Genomic DNA, 17084 nt, shown 5'->3' with positions numbered 1-17084 from the left:
AATTACATGTTTGCAGCATGCTGTTGTGGTCTGAATCATCTCTCTTTTCATTCATTGCATTCTAATGAAATAAAAAGTCCTTTGCATTTACCCATAACCACTGAAGTATTGTACCCTGTTCTAAGGGAAGTTTTTCCCAGTACAAGGTAACAGTAACTTTTCTTGCTATATCAGAAAGATTAATTTTGTATTTGCCTGCAGTGAAGAGGGCACAAGAAGTGCTTTCCTCAGAGTTTAAGTACTTTTATAGGTACTCCTGTAGCTGGTCAGTTAAAAATCCACCCTCCACTGTTCATATAGAATTGTGCTAGTCATGCAAAAGAGAGTCTGATGAAGTGCTTCTAGTTTTATAAGATTATTTGGATCTGCTTTCACTTCATGACAATGGATTATGTTGTAAGGAAAATCTCCATGAAGTATGGAAATGGGTATCTTTGCTTTTAAAGGAGCAAATAAATACTGAGTCGTGAATCTGGCAACTTGGAGAAACTACATATATGTGTGAAGCTGGATAATTAGTATAATACCGTTTAATACTAGGTTTCTAAGACTGGATTTATTTTACAGGCACAAAAGCAGATTGTAGTTCATGAAGGTATTATAGCATGTATTTTTGAGTAAGGCAGTTTTATCTCTTCCAACACAGTACGCTTAAATGTATACTCCATATGCTTCTAATATAAAACTATATGTGAGAGGTTGCAGTGTGAGGACAGCTCGTTCCCAGTTTGAAACTGCTCTGTTCATGTACTCAGCAGATTTTTTTTTTAAACTGAGTGTTTAAAATTTGCTTGACTAAAAACAGTTAGAAAATCCTCACAGACCCTTCCAACTGATTTTGTTTCATCCAAAACCATTTTCACCAAAAAAAAGTATTGTGTGTTTTCCTTAGTTGAATTAAGAACAGTTTTAAATTAGACTTCCCTTTGATTTTGTAAACTATGTTGCGTTTTTAATTAAGTATTCTTTGAAGGTGATCAAGGCGTTGGGTAGTATCCTTGGTGATAATGGTCGGTGGAGGAACAACCAGCCATTTTTGCAGAAGTTTTGGTGAGATGATCCTTCATGGGGAAGGATGCTGCATAGTACTGCAGGGCTGGTGCTTTTCTCTGGGTAAATAATTTGTGTTTTGGTTTCAAAATCTGTGCAAAGTATAGGCAATGGAAAACACAAGTGTTTGGAGAACACAGGGAAGAAAGAAGTCGTGTAGGAGCCCTGAGAAGTTAGGAAGTGACCTAGAAGGCCAGCCTGTCCATGAGTCTCCACAGATCATCCAGAACTAGGGGAATTACTAGTTTTCTATGTAAAAACACTCGTTGCAGATATAAAAATCCTATCTAGGATAGGTAGGCCTCATTTTCTCTATTTGCTTAGTCATTCTGCTGATGGTTCTCCACAATTGTTTTGCTCATTTGTTTCAGTTATTGTCAATGGGAAAAGGCTCTTCTAAAATTGATGATTCTTGAGCACAAACGACACTGATCTAAAGGCTTTGCTAAAAACTGGTCTCTCTTCCCTTAGGAGGAGGTCCATCGCTACAGGTAAACATGTCTTCACATAACTCGTTAAGCCAGGTCTGCCAATATGTGGGTACTCTTCCTGTTGCTCAAGAAGGGGAAAAACAAATAAATTCAGCCTGGCTGTTATTGGCAGCAGTGTCTTTAGATTTAAATATACACTCTATGATTGTTCTGTACCTGCCAGAATTAGAAGGTAGGTCCCACAATGTAGTAGTAATTTCAAAATCAAGGATTAAGGAAGGAAAAAAGTCCCATGTATGTATATACCCTGTCAGTGTTTGGGCAATTCCTGGCATGGCTATATTTAGCTGTTTACCTGTGCTTCTGTATCTCTCAGTTCACCTAAACCCTTTGGCAGCTCAGTGTTTGCACTGTAGTCTCAGAGAGCATCAGGAGACTCAGAAATGAGAAGATATTCAGAAGAAACCTGTTGAATAATTTGATTAGTTCATAAGCCTGCTTATTCTTTGAGAGTAAGCCAGTCTGTTCCCCAGCTGGTCCTCAAAAGCTGCCTGGGTTAGATTACTTTGGGAAGAAATTCTTTGTTCAAATTCAGATCAAAGGAAATGTACATAAAGTGAAGGCACAGATTGGTGTTATAAACTGTGTTTGAACCCCAAGAACTTTGCAGAACATTGGTTTCTTAAGGCAAGACTTTGTTGCATCCCAAATGCAGTCAGGAATGTTGAGGATATTGTGAACTTGGACATGTTGCATCCTCTGTACTTCTTGGCTACATCTATTGCAAGAAGTGTGACCAGCTTTGTATTTGACCCAGGTAACAAAACCCTCACATTTCTTGCATAGCTGAGTAAAACCAGAAAGTCTCATATTTCCTGATTATTATTATTTTCTTTAATAGTTTTGTCTCAATTATTGCTTTCCTCATGCATTTTCCTTGCGGAAGGAAAAGGGCATCCTTCCTTGCCTATACACACAAAAAGCTACCTTGAGCAGATTAAACAAATTGCAAGCTTCAGCAGCTTTGCCAGCAAATTTTAGGTCTCTGTGCTGTACTAGGCCCATAGACTAGCAGTATTTCATAGGTTCCAATCACTTTGTCTTTTGAGACCAGCAAATTCGTCTGTATGTTTTAATAGAGGCATTTTGCTTAAGCTGTGATGACCAAATACTGAAATACAGATTATTTTTTTTCTAGACATCTGCAAGGCTTTAATAAATAATTCTGTTCAAAAAGTCAAGCCTGAAGTAAGTTTTTGACTGAGGTGATCCAGAGACGAGATACTACATTATGGCACTTACTTCTAAAACGTCTTTCATTGCAGTTGGTGCAATGGACATCTGTTGGGCTCAGTACAAACGGTTTTCCTTTTTTTATGTTAAACTGTCAAGGATCAAGGGTGTTCACCAAAAACCGCTCTGATCGATTAACAGTGTTAAGGAATATAACTAGTTAGTTAGTCCCTAATTTAAGATTAGGAGGGAGAATATGCAAACTTTATTGGAATATTTCATCTGGAGCGAGTCTTGAAATTGGTCTCTGCATTGTCACCAGTTATTACCCAAATGTTGTCCAGTGTTTTTCTGAGCAGTTGTTGTGGTGTATAGGTATGATAATGAGATGATTGACAGTGAAAGGTAGGGGTTAAACAGGGTACAGCATATATTTGGGTTTGGGGTACCCTTATCTCATGTTTAAGCTGTTGTAGTAAATAGCTTGTTTTTTCATTATCTTTGAGCTGCCCTTTCTCTACTGAGTTTTGGTTCTTCTAATTAGAAGGGTATTTTAGTGAAAAGAGCGATCTCAGACCTTTGTGAAATTTTCTGCTAGTGCAAATAATGGTAAATCTGAAATCACTTATTAGACCAGAAGTTGTTATGGCAACTATAAGATGGCTGGCTAATCAGAGAGTGAGATCAGTTTTTATTTACAAGTGTAATGAGCAATTAAGTTTGAGCAGCTGTCAGACTTGGAAAGTGATTAAAGTTCAGCAAACAACCCAAATGGGTCAGTGTTCAGTTCTGGTGGGTTTCTGACACCGCAGCTTGATCATGTGTGAGTTTTACCTACTATAATTAAAAATGCCTTTAAAATCCCCATCTATGCCAATAACTTGGCATAGTCAGTCAGTAATGAAAAATCCCTCTTCCTATCAGGTTCCTTAAAGGGTATTGGGCTTGAGTCTTGCTGCAGATAATGAGGTATTTCATGTGTAGCATCCCCTAACACAAACCTTACTTTGCATGCCGACTTACAGAATCATCTCCAGGCTGTTGACGATCACCAGGAGAGAGCTGAAATAGTGCAGCCCTGCTCAGGCAAGCTTTACACCTCTAAAGGGCACTCTTTCATAAAAGGCATCATTATACTCCTGTTGGCTGCTTAGGAAGCTGCTGCTGGGCTCAGAGGAAGGACGTGCACAGTGTACATGAACATTAAATGCAATAGAAGTTGAAAAAGTCTAGATTCACCCAGAAATAGAAGGGAACGCCCAGGAGAGGCTAACCTCAGCTGGAGCTGGTGAAGTCAAGTCATTGAGCTGGCCACCAGTGAATGGGGCCAGGCTAGTGCTATTGCTGATTCTGCTTTCCCAAGCAGAAGCAGTGACGCTACCATATATTAGTGTCATGTTGCCAAAAAGGCTTCAGTACGTTTTGTGTTTGTTGTTTGTTATTTGGTATCCTGTGACGTCTCCTGTGTTGTTGATTAACAAGCTGTAAGCAGCAAAGACTGGAGAGCTGGTTCTCTGTAGATTCCATAAGATTGTATAAGCTCACACTAGGAAAATTACCTTCCCATCCATACTCTGCAGTTCTTGGAATGCACTAGATCGGCCCCTTTCATTTGCTGGGATTTGCCTCCCTTCTACCTATGGTAAATAAGCCAAACTGTAAGCCATGCTCAGAATCTGTGTTCTAGTTGGAATTTTAACTGTCCAAGGACCAATATAGTTATTTTCCAAAAGTACGCTGCAATCCCCTGATACATTTATATTGTTTTTAATTTTACCACAGTAATAGTATCATGTAATGTAGGTGATTGCAGTGGAATGTGAAATTTATTGGTGCAGTTGCTGACCTGAAGAATGTACAAAGTCAGATGACCAGGTAACGCAAGTTGGTGAATGAGGAGGGTTTATGGGAAAATTAAAATGCCAGTCTCAGAAATAAACATTTGCATACTTGATCTAAGCTTCTAGTATTTACATTTTCTATTTATCAGTCTTTTTTGGGCTTATCTATGGCAGTGGCACGTGAGAAACAGGGCTGAAGAAATCAAGCAGAATTTTTAGTAGGGTTATGGGACACCAGGAAATCTGCACTTCTTAGCCCATACAAGACAGAATTGCACATGTGTCTTGTTATTATTGTTGCCTAATTTGCCCTCAGGTTTCCTGAGAAGATTGTTTGGAAGTGTTTAGCCACTAAGCTTTTGAAGGCATAGTAAGCTTGGCTTGTTGGAACGGGCAGCTGGCAGTAGAGTCCTTCAATGACAGCAGCGTTGGCAAAAGTAATTGCTGTTACCTAGTGGAACAGGAGCCAGCTCTCTCCTCTTCCCGTGGTGAAAACGCTTAGTGTTTTCCAGACACTGATCTTCAAGCCGTGGAGGTACTGGAGAACTTGAATGGGATCAGAGCTAGCTGCCTCTTGCGCAGGCCTGCTGTCATCTTGTAGAGCGGTGTGAGGGAAGGCTGCAAAATTGAAAAGCAAACTGAAGCATTTCACACTAGAAAACGTGAGCTGTCAGCCCTCAAAAGCTGCAGACTCCTCGCTGTCTAGTTCGCTGCTGCGTGTAGGATAATCGTGGTTTTCCAGAGGACACAGCTCTCGTCTTTGTAGTTGCAGATACATAGGAGAGCTGGGTGTGGGAACACGCGCAGGAAATAGCCTACTGCAAGTGTTGTTTCATTTCGTTCGTAACACGTTTTAATTATCATGTATGAACATTTACTTAAAAATCTGTTGTAGCCTGTTGCAGCTAAGGAGTAAACTTGTTCTTGTAACTGTAGGAATTAAAGATTTTTGCCTTCCCTGTGCCCCCCCCCCCCCCCCCCCAATGCAATTAGTCTTTTCAGTTTATTTTAAGCATGTGTGAATGTGGGCAATTGACTTTAGGAGTAACCTTTAAAAAAAAAAAATAAAGCCCCACCAAACACCAAAACAAACAAAAACAACAAAAAAGCCTAAACTAATGTAGGAGCCTGATAGATCATCATTGCCTTATAGTTTGTTTGCAGCAAACACAGTGGTACAAGTGAGTGGATGGGAGGGGGAGTCTTAAATACATGGGGATGGATTTTTAGAGTTTGCAGCTGACTTGGATTAAAGATTCTTAGACCATTTCATCCATGAAAGGCAATTAGTTTTGTTTTATGAATATGAAAAGCACGTAGCTTGTAAGTACTGGAGTGAAGTCCCAAGTGAGTTATTAGAACTTGCTTTACTCATGTAGTACAAAATTAGCCATCAAGAGCTGATAGATTTCAAATATAGCTCACTGACACACTGATCATCCATAACTTTTCATAAAGGCAATTTTTCTGTCTCACCTGTAATTACTGGATGCCTTTGAAGTCCTGAATGGGGCAGCTAGATTGGGATGCCTTCTTGCTCTTGATGGTGCTTGCAACATCCTGTGCAGCTGGGATACCAAATTGTAATACCATTCTGCCTGTAGTTCTGGGTGGTAAAACTGCATCTGGATGCATAGAATATTCCTCTCTCTCTCTCTCCCCTACCTCCTAGTAGTATCTTACTGGTTATATACATTCTTCTGCTTTGTACGGTGATATTTTTTTTCTGCATTTTGGAGGGAATGTTTTAAAAAGCAATTTGCAACAATTTATTTAAGGAACTGTCATACTGGTTCTGTGTGACTTATAAATATCAAATCCACTGTAATAGAGGTTTTAGGCATACTTGTTAATGAAGAAGTTGAGAAATAAATCACTACTTCCAGCTGCCTCTTCTCTCAGATTTGTAAGTTAAGGCTGATAAAATTAATGGAGTGTGCTTTTTTTCTCAGGTTTTTTTTTGGCATTAGGACAAATTCATGTGTTTGTATTAGTTTAAGAGCTTTTTTTGGCATATTGGGGTTGTCTGTTGTGAAATCTTTCTGGTGATAAAAGCTTCTTGGCTGCTAAGGGGTGTTCAGATTATTTCTCCAGCTTCTTTGGCTAGTTTCTTTGTCTGGGGTGCTTTTTTTGGGTGAAGGAGAGCCAAAGACTCAGCTATTAAGAAATTTTGTATTTCTAGTGTGGGTGAACAAGCATTATTCATCCAGTATGCCAGTGTTTTAGTACCTGAGTTTCTCAGTTAAGGAACAAGGTAGCACTCCCCAAATTATCCAAGTTCCTTGGAGAAATTAAAACAATATAAAACCTCTTTGGCAAGTAGGAGACTACAAGTCAAGTTCTGCCTATGGAAATGACTAAATGTCAGTGTGATTCGGTATACAGCACTAGCTGCCTTACTGTGGTCAAAGGAGGAGGAGATTTGGGTAACGATCCCAATGCACTGACCTTGCAAAGTGATGCTGTGCTGATAAATTCTCCCATGCAGAGTCTTATGGGCAAGTCATAGCAGTCACAGTCAAATTCAGAAAAGGCAGATCTGAGGGAGAACGTTTTGTCACCCAGAAGGTTTTAATTTATGCTTTTGTGCCTCTCATCTAGAGAAGAAAGATGGACACTCAGAGTGTGATAATATTAGACTACTGAAAGTGTTGCCTAATAGATCACAGATGTTTGCGAAGCGGTGAGCCATTGTCTCCGCCAATACAACTGTACAAGGGACAGTGTCATGAAGATGTGATGTGTCATAAAGGAACATTGATTTGTTGCTCCCCTACAGTAAATCACACTGTAAACATCTCCATTCAAATCCATTAATACAGGATGTATATTTAAAAACTGCCTTGACATTTCTGATTGCAGGCTTTAGCATACTGATTTCTGATGTGAGCAGGTTTTTGTCTGTCAATTGTAAAGTAGCACCATACTTGGAATATTGTGGGTTTGCAGTGAGATGGGAATCGAGCCAAAGTCACCACTGAAAGAGGTGAAGAAATGTGCGGTGCAGGCCGAGTTTTAGGGATGATAAGTGCCTCAGAATCGTGCAAATGGGTTGGTGAGCTGGGAGCTGCTGCTGTATGACCTAGCTCTGAAGGACAGCTATTTACAGAACATGGGTCAACACGTTAGCTTTAATGAGTGTACAGCGCATAGGAGGAAGGAGATTTTTTGCGTTTTGTTTTTAAAGCTGTGTAGAATGAAGAAGTCAGAGGGATATCACTTTGTTTTAAAGAAGCAGTAGTCTTTCTGCCATCTGTTTTGAAAGGGAGTAACTTATATACACCTGTCATTCAGTGGAGCATGCTGTCCGCAGCAACAATTTCTGCTGACGGGGGAACTTCAGTGAGAAGATTCATGAATAAAGTCTTTATGGTATAGAAACACACCGTTCTGCTTGGGATCCAGATTTCAAATGCTTTTAAGGACAATGACTAAACCATCGTTTGTGCCTGAGATGAATGACATCTGAGTACAGAAACTGCCTGGACTAGGTTATCCTGTCAGGCCATTTCTGTACAATACAATAGCATAGTACTGGAAGGTCCATCTGGTTTTACAACCTGCAAATGCATCCAGAGCTATGAGATGTGATTAAACTGAGTCAGGCTGATATGCTCTCTTGCCTACTCTGGTATTATTATAAGGATTTCTGTTTTGTTCTTCTTTTTGTTTAGGAGAAGCAAGAAAAATCTTTGTTGTACAGCTGTTAATTCTTGTTTAATATGTATTAATCCATTCACCTTGCTCTGCTTCGGAAACTGCTGCACAGCTATGCTCAGTTAATCAGCTGTCGTTTCCGGCTCCTGAGATGCTGAATTTGTGGGAGATGTTGGGTGATGTCTTTTCTTTGGCATGTCTAAATCACAGGAACATTGTAGCATAATTCTGAATACCATGTGGTCCTTAAAAAGACACGATAATTGCATATGACATATTCATGATTGCAGGTAAGTATGATCTGGAAGGCAGCTTTGCAGAAGTTTGGCACTTGGGTAGCACCTTCAAAAAGACCTGGAAGTTAGGTGGAAAAAAAGGCAGTTCCCAGTTCAACCACTGTGCCTTCAAGCAGCATTTGAGCTAAATACTAGTTATGATTGCACCTGTGTGTGTCCACAGCTTCTCTTGTTATTTTAATGTAGACTCCATGGTCAGTACAAACTATGATTACTGATTTATTCAGCACCAGAAACTTTAGCAAAACAATGAGTGGAGGATAAATTACTTCATCCCAAAGAGTTTCAGTGTAAGCATAGCTAAAATCAGTTGAGAAATTACAACGGTCAAAATGGATGACCAGTGCTGCAGCAGTGCAACCCAAATCACGTTTTTCTGTGATGCCTTGCAGTTCAGATTGAGCCCGTTTGTTCTAGCTGACTGCCTTTTTCTTTGGAAGTGTGAAGCTCAGCATTTTCAGAGCAGTGTGAAATAAGGAATGTAGAAAAAGGACTTGGAGCAGTGAGGTGGCTAATTGAAAAATGCTATTGGAGCTGTGCTTTCTAACAAAGAAACTGGCAGGTTTTTATGAGGAAGTCACTTCAGAGTTGAGTTTTGATCTTGAATTTTGAATGAGTCCCATTTCCTTTTTATCAAAATGCTGCTATTAAAAAATAAAAAGCCTCCTGTTGGTTACCATAATGTCTAAGTGTCTGTGACTGTCTTTTTAAAAGATAATCTAAAGAAAGCAAGAATAGACTATTAGGTCCAGACATATCCAAGTGTGTTATTCTGGTGTATCTCCGTCTTGCAAGTGAGATGTCTTGAACTCAGCAGCTACGTGAATGCTGAGGATCTTTAGTCTTATATTCATTTTGCTTGGACAGCTGAAATATGTTTCCGTGGCCTCTGTATGGTCTTTCCCCAGATCTTATTGATGGTCCCATGCAGGTCACTGATTTGTTGAATCCAAGAGAGACAGTCACAAAACATGATGCTTTAAAGCTAAACAATTCTATAAGCAGCAGCTTGGAGGAGAGATGTTATAGTCTCATTCAGTGGCTTATCTTCCCTTGTGAACTATCTTGTCTGTTTTGCATTACCTTGCAGAACTCTTTCTTTTATTTTCCTGAAAGACCTTTGTCCATTCTGTAAAAGCATTTTGCATTTGACCTCAGCTGATAGCCCTTGCTTCTGAGAAGGCTTCACTGTGCAGAAGGGAGGAGGACCAGTAGGATGGAAGTAAAAGCTTGCTAATACTGTGGCTTTTGTTCCCTGTCACAATTTATGCAGAGTGAAATATAACACATCTGACTGTTTGATTTGCTAATTTCGGTCTTGGAGCACAGCTGGTAGGCAGGTGGACTGTTAAGAGGCAAGACAAAGATCTAAGATCCACAATCCTCTGAACTTCCAAGGGGGGGAGGGGGGGGGGGGGGAGTTTTATGCTGTTGGAACACCAAACATTATTGGAGGGAAGGGGAGAAATTTGCAATTGGACCTTTCTTGCTTTTGTGTCTAATACGGTACACTGATGTGTATGCTTCTTGCATAAACAGAAGGTGATTATTTTTTTTCCTGCATAATTCTTCCCAAATGTATGAATCAAGAGTCTCTGAAGCAACATGTGGAGAAGTCCCAAGAGAGAAAAACTGATTTCTCTGAACACAAAGATCTGTTCATTCACAAGATTTTGGTATTCAGACAGAAAACAGTGCAGCTCTCCTCCCATTTTTACTTCATGTGATTTCTAGCTAGTGCAAGATTTAACTTTCCCTTTTCCCGTGTCTTCCAAGAACATTATGCAGCATGACAATCACTTATTGGTACTTAGATAGACCTTTCAGGGAGATTTTTACCCTGTCATGCCTGCTGTCATCATTCAGCTAGAGTAGCTGTTCTCTGTGCCTCTAGCAGTCAGTTTTTCAGTCTCGGCTGCATAAACACGCACACTGCATGTGAGTTCAGTAGCATTATAGCCTTGAACTTGTGCAGTCACAATCCTAACGCAAGTCTCCAGGCTTGCGGTTCAGTATAATGGGCAGAGTCCCCATCAGCAGGTTCAGTATAATGGGCAGAGATGCACGTTGGAAGGAGGTTGTTGTCATATCTGTATGTGAACAAAGTCGAATTTTAAGAGCGTCATCAACGTTGAACTGTAACTTTGAAGCAAAAGTAGTATGGACTGAAAAGGGCTGTGGAAGTGGTTTCTTGAGGACAACCAGTGTTAGCATTTCTTTGTTAGGTAACTTTTGAGCTGGGTTCAGGATGGCTTGTAAAGGTTGTTCCGTTTTTTTCCTTCATTTAAAATGGCATTCCTGTCCTGCCTGGCAGAGCCTGTTTATTATGTGGCAGTTTACATGGGCATTTCTGACTTGATTTCCTTGTGGTGACATCTCTCTGGTCAGAGCAGCTTGCTTGGGAAGAGGCTTGGCTGGGTGTGTGTATGCACTGAGGCTTTTTAGACTGAAAACTTTATGCTACTGAACAGTGCCTTATGAATGCCATAAAACATACACAAATTCAATGTGAACAGGGAAATACTGATATTGCCATTTGGCAGAGTGTGGAAATGTGGCCAGAAGAGTTAGGTCTCAGAGAGAAGGTGTGAATGAAAAAATAGCACAATTTTTTCTCCTTTTCTTTGCAGACCAGAGATAAGCTAATGCTTGTGTGTGCATATGCAGTGTCCAAGGTCTGCAGCATGTCAAGTGTGGAGTGCCAGATTGTCTTCCTTTCTACCAGAACACTGATGCTTTAAATTAGGAAACGTGGTGGGAACTGATAGCATCTTGTTTCTGAGAGAGACTTTCTGATAATCTTACTGGTGGTACTGTGTCTCTGTGTGAGACACTAACTCCTGGCCCTGCTGCAGTGACAAACTCGGCAATAACACAGCACTGGGAGTTGCTTTCAGGTCAGAATTCGTGCAAGGCACCCTCAGCACCCAGGCTGGGAGTTGCCAGTCCTTGTTACGCGATTAAACTATAGCATAAACCCTTCAGTTCAGTGAGGGGAGGGGCAGGAGGGACTTCTACTCATTGCCTTTTTCCTTGTCTGATGTAACATTTCTTATGTCACCCTGGAATCCTTTGGTCGTGTTCCAGAGTCCTTGTGTGGACTAGTGCCATTTAAATGCCTTCTAATGAGCTTGAAAGGGACTGAGGAACTGGTGACACTTTTTAAAAGGTATTTACATGCCATTCCTTTGCAATTCTGTGGTAGTTTGCAAAATCTGTTTAATTTTGTCAAGCATATCTATTTGTTTGAAGAGGTGCCTCAGAGAGATGCATGGCTTCCAAAATGTCCAATAAATACTGGACAGGTTATTGAGCGTTTTTAATTTACTACATTTTTGATGTGTTGGGCAGGGATTCCCTTAAGGAAGAGTGCAGGCAGAAGTGTTTCACCAGAAATCCAGAACTACATCCTGCTGTGTTTTGGTTCTAGAGGAGCTCTACAGGCTTTCAATTTATTGTGGTGTGATACTGTTTTTTAAACAAATCCACACAAACTCATGTGCCTTCTCTGCAGTCAGTCTACTCTTTTGTCACAGTTGAAAGAGCACTGCAGCAGCAAATCTGGGTCACACACCCTACAAAGGACAAACGACTACAGATTACAAGTCTTGTGTGCTCTCTTTTGCTGAAGAAGAGACTAAAATTAGCTTCCAACTCTTTATTTGAATTAAAAATTACCCAAGGGGAAAAGAACTAATTCTCAAAAAGACAACTGTTACGTCTTAAACCTACACATTCTCAACCACATATTACTCCAACGTAAGAACAGAAATGCAAAACTGAAAAGGCAGGAACCAAACTTTGTGGAATAAAGGGGATTTTGTTTTCCCTAGTGTATCTCAGAAGGAAAATACAGGTGAGGTTATTGGGGACTCCAGACGAATATTCCTGTGCTACCCTCCATACAGTGCAGCAGCAGCAGCATCTCTTCACCGTAATCTCCAAAATACCACTTTTTAACTGTGGAGTACTGCCATACACTCATTTTGTCAAAATCAACCTTAACTAAATGGATTTTACAAGACCAATGAATGAATTGGCTGGTAGCACAACTTTTGTGCAGGGTCAGCATTTTCCACAATCATTTATAAGAAGTGATTATAGCAGACCAAAGTGTATGAGCGCTGCTAAGGTGCTGCCTGATGCCAAATGCTGTCCAGAACACACAAATTGGTTAATATAGTTTTAGATTAAGAAACCAAATCATATGCCCAGCTTAAGGAATACCCTGTACTTAAGGTGTAATCCCTCATTTTTCAATACTGTGCTTATAAATCCTTTGCAGCTTTGGGTATCACCTTATCCAGCAGAGCAGATGTAGTGATTTTCTTTTTTTTAATAGCTCTGAATATTAAGGGTTTTTTTCTAATGTTAAATAAAATGTTTTCCTAAGCAACAAGGACTATGTGGAGGTGAAGGCATTCTATACATTCTATATATCACATTCTATAGTAATAAGGCCTTATGTACAGTATAAGAACAAAATGCAACTAATAAAAGTGATTGTTGCAAGTCGCTGTGCACAAAGATGAGTTCCTGTATCCCAGAAAACATCAAACAGCTCTGCCTGCACTCTTCCTTGAGAAAATCCCTGTCTAATATAGCCTAAATGCAATAAATTAAAAATGTTCCATAACCTGTCCAGTATTGATTGGACATTCTGGAAGCCATGCATCTCTCTGAGGCTCCTTCTCAAATGGAAGGAGTTTTTATTGCCAAAGTGAACTCTACTGTGATGCGGTGATGGCTGAGAAAGACCCCGCAGTGAAGGTGGCACATCGGGGAGTTCTGCAGCCTCCATGTCCTCCTCGGTGGGTGAGACCCTGCGCAGTGGTCTGCGTGCTTTGCAGCACCGCCTCTCTGAATGGGAAACAAGGCCTGCAAAGAATGATCTCCTGTTCCGTAATCTCCTTTTCCATGGCGTCCTCTCCATTCTGGAGAGACATGGCTTCTTGTCAGCACTTTCTGCTTGGGTTTTGCCTAGCTGTTTGGTTTGTCGTAGACTTCTGTAGTTACTGTCCTTGGTGGAGCTGCATTAGCCATGATTCTGGTGTAGACAGATCACTGAAACTTGAATTACCCAGGCACATAGTCTTTTTCCAAATAATGTCCGATAATTATGGCCTGTGGGAATCTGTGTCCTTAGTCACAGCGATAGAAATGTTAATGGGAAAGACATTGTTGGTAAACAGAGATGTGTGAAGTCCTTGGAGCCTAGTGTTCTCAAACAAAAACTGCCTTGTTCTGGGGGCCAGATTGATGTCTGATGTAAAGACGGAAGAATGATTGGTGAAAATGGTACCTGTGTCTTTGTTTCTGCTTTAAAATGTTTAAAAGTTGGCTTTTTTCTTGGTTTATTTTATGTTTTTAAAATGCTTTGTTTACCCTGTTTGCCTTCCAACATTGGATGCCAGGGATCTGTAGGAAGAACCAGGACTAATTTAGAGGAGAAGGTCGTGGTTGGGCTCCAGGTTGCCCTTTTTAGGTCTTTCTGGTGGTAGACGATAGCATTTCTGACTGTGGGTAGTGTAACGCAGCTAGGGTTTGAATGCTGCAAGTGAGAAGTGTGAAAAATTCAGGGGATGTTCTAGGCACCGCTAGACAGAACTATATTGATTTAGGAGGAAATCCCAAGGAGGAAATAGTTCTTGTCAACTGATTACTTGAAGTTATGGTTATGCTACTCTTGCAGATGTCTGTAAATTAAACTGCCAGCAGTTGGCATCTACCGCTGTCATAGTGCTATAGGTCATCCATGCTGTAGGATTTAGTCTGATGCTGGCGTGACTTACCTGCCACGCAAATAGTGAGGGAGTATTTAGGAGTCAGGAGGAAGGCAGATGGTGCTTGGGAAGATGTGTACATAGCCCCCGTGTGGAGAGGAGATGGGGGACATGGTGTGGGACAGAGGGAAGCAGTGCCCAGCCCCTGGCAAGCAGATACTGAGGGACTGTGGTATAGGAGTATGAGTCCTGGGCAAAAAGGGGTGCCTGTAGATGATACTGTGACCTGAACTGTCACGTGCTAAATGCTTTCACGTGCTGGTGGTTCTTTTCAAGCTGAAATTCTGGACTTCCTTGAATTCCACCTCCAAGTTGCTCTCTTTCCTCCCTCAATTCATGTGGAGGTATTATCTCCTAAAACAAGGAGGTCATGTTCATTTTGGGGAGATTTTCCTACCTCATAGCTTGCCAACAGTGCAGCAGCTGAGAAGTTTAAATTGGAATTAGCTGACATTTTCCTACTCTCCCAGGAATTCAGGAATCTTTGAAGAATGGCCCATCTATGTGGGCTGAAGATAGTGAGCTTGAGTGATAATTGATTCTGTCTGGAAACCTCTGTGCTGATCCCTAAAACCAGGAGGGAATGTTTGACATTGCTTACAATCAGTGGGGACTTTCTTTGTGTGTGTCTTTCTTTTACTGGATAGTTTCAGCTCAGAGTAACTGAAGATGGATTGAAGTGTAGCACCTAATCAGGAAGATGTGAAAAGATTTATTTTTCTTTACTTTACAGAAAAGGCCACAGATGGCTCTCTGCAGAGTGAAGACTGGACACTTAACATGGAGATCTGTGACATTATCAACGAGACAGAAGAAGGGTATGTGCTATTTCAGCAGACTTTGAAAGGTTCTTGAACACAATAATCACCCAGTTGTACTCAGCATGTGAGGAGGGGCAGTGAGTCTAGGGGCAGATGCTCATACTTCGAATGCAGTTTGCATATGGGTTGCTTTGTTTTCCTGCTCCTTAGACATTTCAGAAAATACTATATGATACAGCACTTTCTGTGGTCAGTCTCTGCTTGGAGGGCTGGCCTGAAAAACATATTTTTGGAGAGGGTACCGAATTTGTATTTCTGGGGTTCTTGTTTTCAGCAGGTGTATCTCTTTGCAGTGCTGCAATACTATTAATTTCAGCCATTTGAATAGAGAGCTTCTCTGATACATTTCCTTCAGCATCAGAAAAGCTGTGCTGCTTGCAGTTTGCTGGAGAGCTGATCACTGGTCTTACACCCTGGGCTTTTTTCTGAGTGGCTGTCAATCTCTCCTGCTTGATCAACATCCTGCCTTTTTGAAAGGCCTCGGGCGTTGCTCTGGTCTTGACTTCTGTGATACCTTGTCTCCTCACATAATTCTACGTGACCCTAGTTTGGTTGTAGTCAAGTGCTCTGAACTTAACATGCATACTTATGTCCAGCTGGAAATTGTAAAGGTTTCCTTTTCCCACAGTATATGGCATGTGAAAAGCATGTCTGGGCATCTTTTAAAAATGATCTGTTTCTCCTTCAGTCCAAAGGATGCCATTCGAGCACTGAAGAAGAGGCTGAATGGAAACAAAAATTACAGAGAGGTCATGCTGGCACTGACGGTGAGTGGGGGCAGGCTGGAATTCCTCAAAAGGGCAGAACCCTTTTCTTTTGTCATTTTCCTTTTCCTGGCACTCTCCTGAATGTACATGCTACTTGTTTTAACAGCCACTGTTCTGCCCTTTTCTTCTCTCCAGTTGCCTCTTTGCTTCCTTGGAGAGAGTTGCTGGAAGCTTTGCATAGATTTTTTTTCCTGACTCAATTGATTCCTGCTTATTCTGGGACTCTTATTCATCCCAGCTACTGACTGAGGAAAGTTAAAGTAGCCCAAATGAGGCTGTGTACCCTTTGGGACTTTCCCTTCTGTTCTCATTGCCATGTGTCCAGCCATTTCTCGCCCCCAGGACAACAGTTGTGGGCATATCTGCAAGCGAGGATGATGAACTTGCCATATTTTCAGCTTCATAAGTAACTGATGCACAAATTCCCATGTGAATAGATCTCTGTAGGAGAGTCACATTAATTTATGCTGATCTATTTTAATTCAATAAAGTATAAATTATATTCTGTGCATTTAGGCAGCACTGCTAAGGTGTGAGATAATTTGCCAGTGACCTTTCCTCCTGATGACTTTAGCTAGGGGTTTCCTGGGTAATGCAGCACTCCTGAAGACGTGGTGCTGGGCAGGCTCTGCACCACAGCAGTCTGAGGAATGAGCAGTAGCAGCTAGATCGAGTTATACTGCTGTGGGTAGGTGATCTGTAGGTTTCTTTCCCAGAGCTCTTGTTGCATCTCCCTGACGAAGCATAACTGTACTTTCTGTCTTCTTGCCGTTTCCTATCCTGGATTGTCATTTTGACAGATTACCAAAGACCAAACCATGAGATTATCCATTGTGCAGGAAAGAGTGAAATTCATCAGGAATGTGTCTGTGTCATCATGGCTGATGAAGGTAGCTGGAGTAGAAGAGTAATTACAGGCTCCTCAGATACAGAGTCACAGTGGTTATTAGGCATGGCTGTAAGGAGAAGTGACGCATTGGATTTATCTCCATGCTAATCATGTTCTTCAGAGAAAAATCAACAGCTGTTCTTCCATGGCAGTTGAATGGCAAGTGGAAGGTGCCTCTAGCTAGGTTGCAGGGGGAAAATGTGTCAAAGTATAACCTGTCAGGGCATTCACAAGGGAGTGTTTTGAATGAGTGAAGATCATTCACCTGAATTCCCAGCTCTAAAACATGGCATACAGCTCAGAGCAACTGGCTCCA

At 41.1% G+C, this 17084-nt stretch overlaps 1 protein-coding gene across 4 annotated transcripts in view; it reads left to right on the top strand.

The window, feature by feature from the left end:
* Positions 1-17084, top strand: part of TOM1L2 (target of myb1 like 2 membrane trafficking protein) — a 58892-nt gene that overhangs the window by 5149 nt on the left and 36659 nt on the right. For all 4 annotated transcript variants that reach the window (XM_027780072.2, XM_013295942.3, XM_005229008.4 and 1 more), the window contains exons 2-3: positions 15025-15109; positions 15801-15879. In XM_027780072.2, the coding sequence (XP_027635873.1) occupies positions 15025-15109; positions 15801-15879 (164 nt within the window). The remainder of the gene's footprint in view (positions 1-15024; positions 15110-15800; positions 15880-17084) is intronic.

This window comes from Falco peregrinus, chromosome 5, assembly GCF_023634155.1.
Source record: "Falco peregrinus isolate bFalPer1 chromosome 5, bFalPer1.pri, whole genome shotgun sequence".
Lineage (NCBI taxonomy): Eukaryota > Metazoa > Chordata > Aves > Falconiformes > Falconidae > Falco > Falco peregrinus.
The sequence above is the reverse complement of the archived record's forward strand: the minus strand, read 5'-3'. Positions and strand labels throughout refer to the sequence as shown.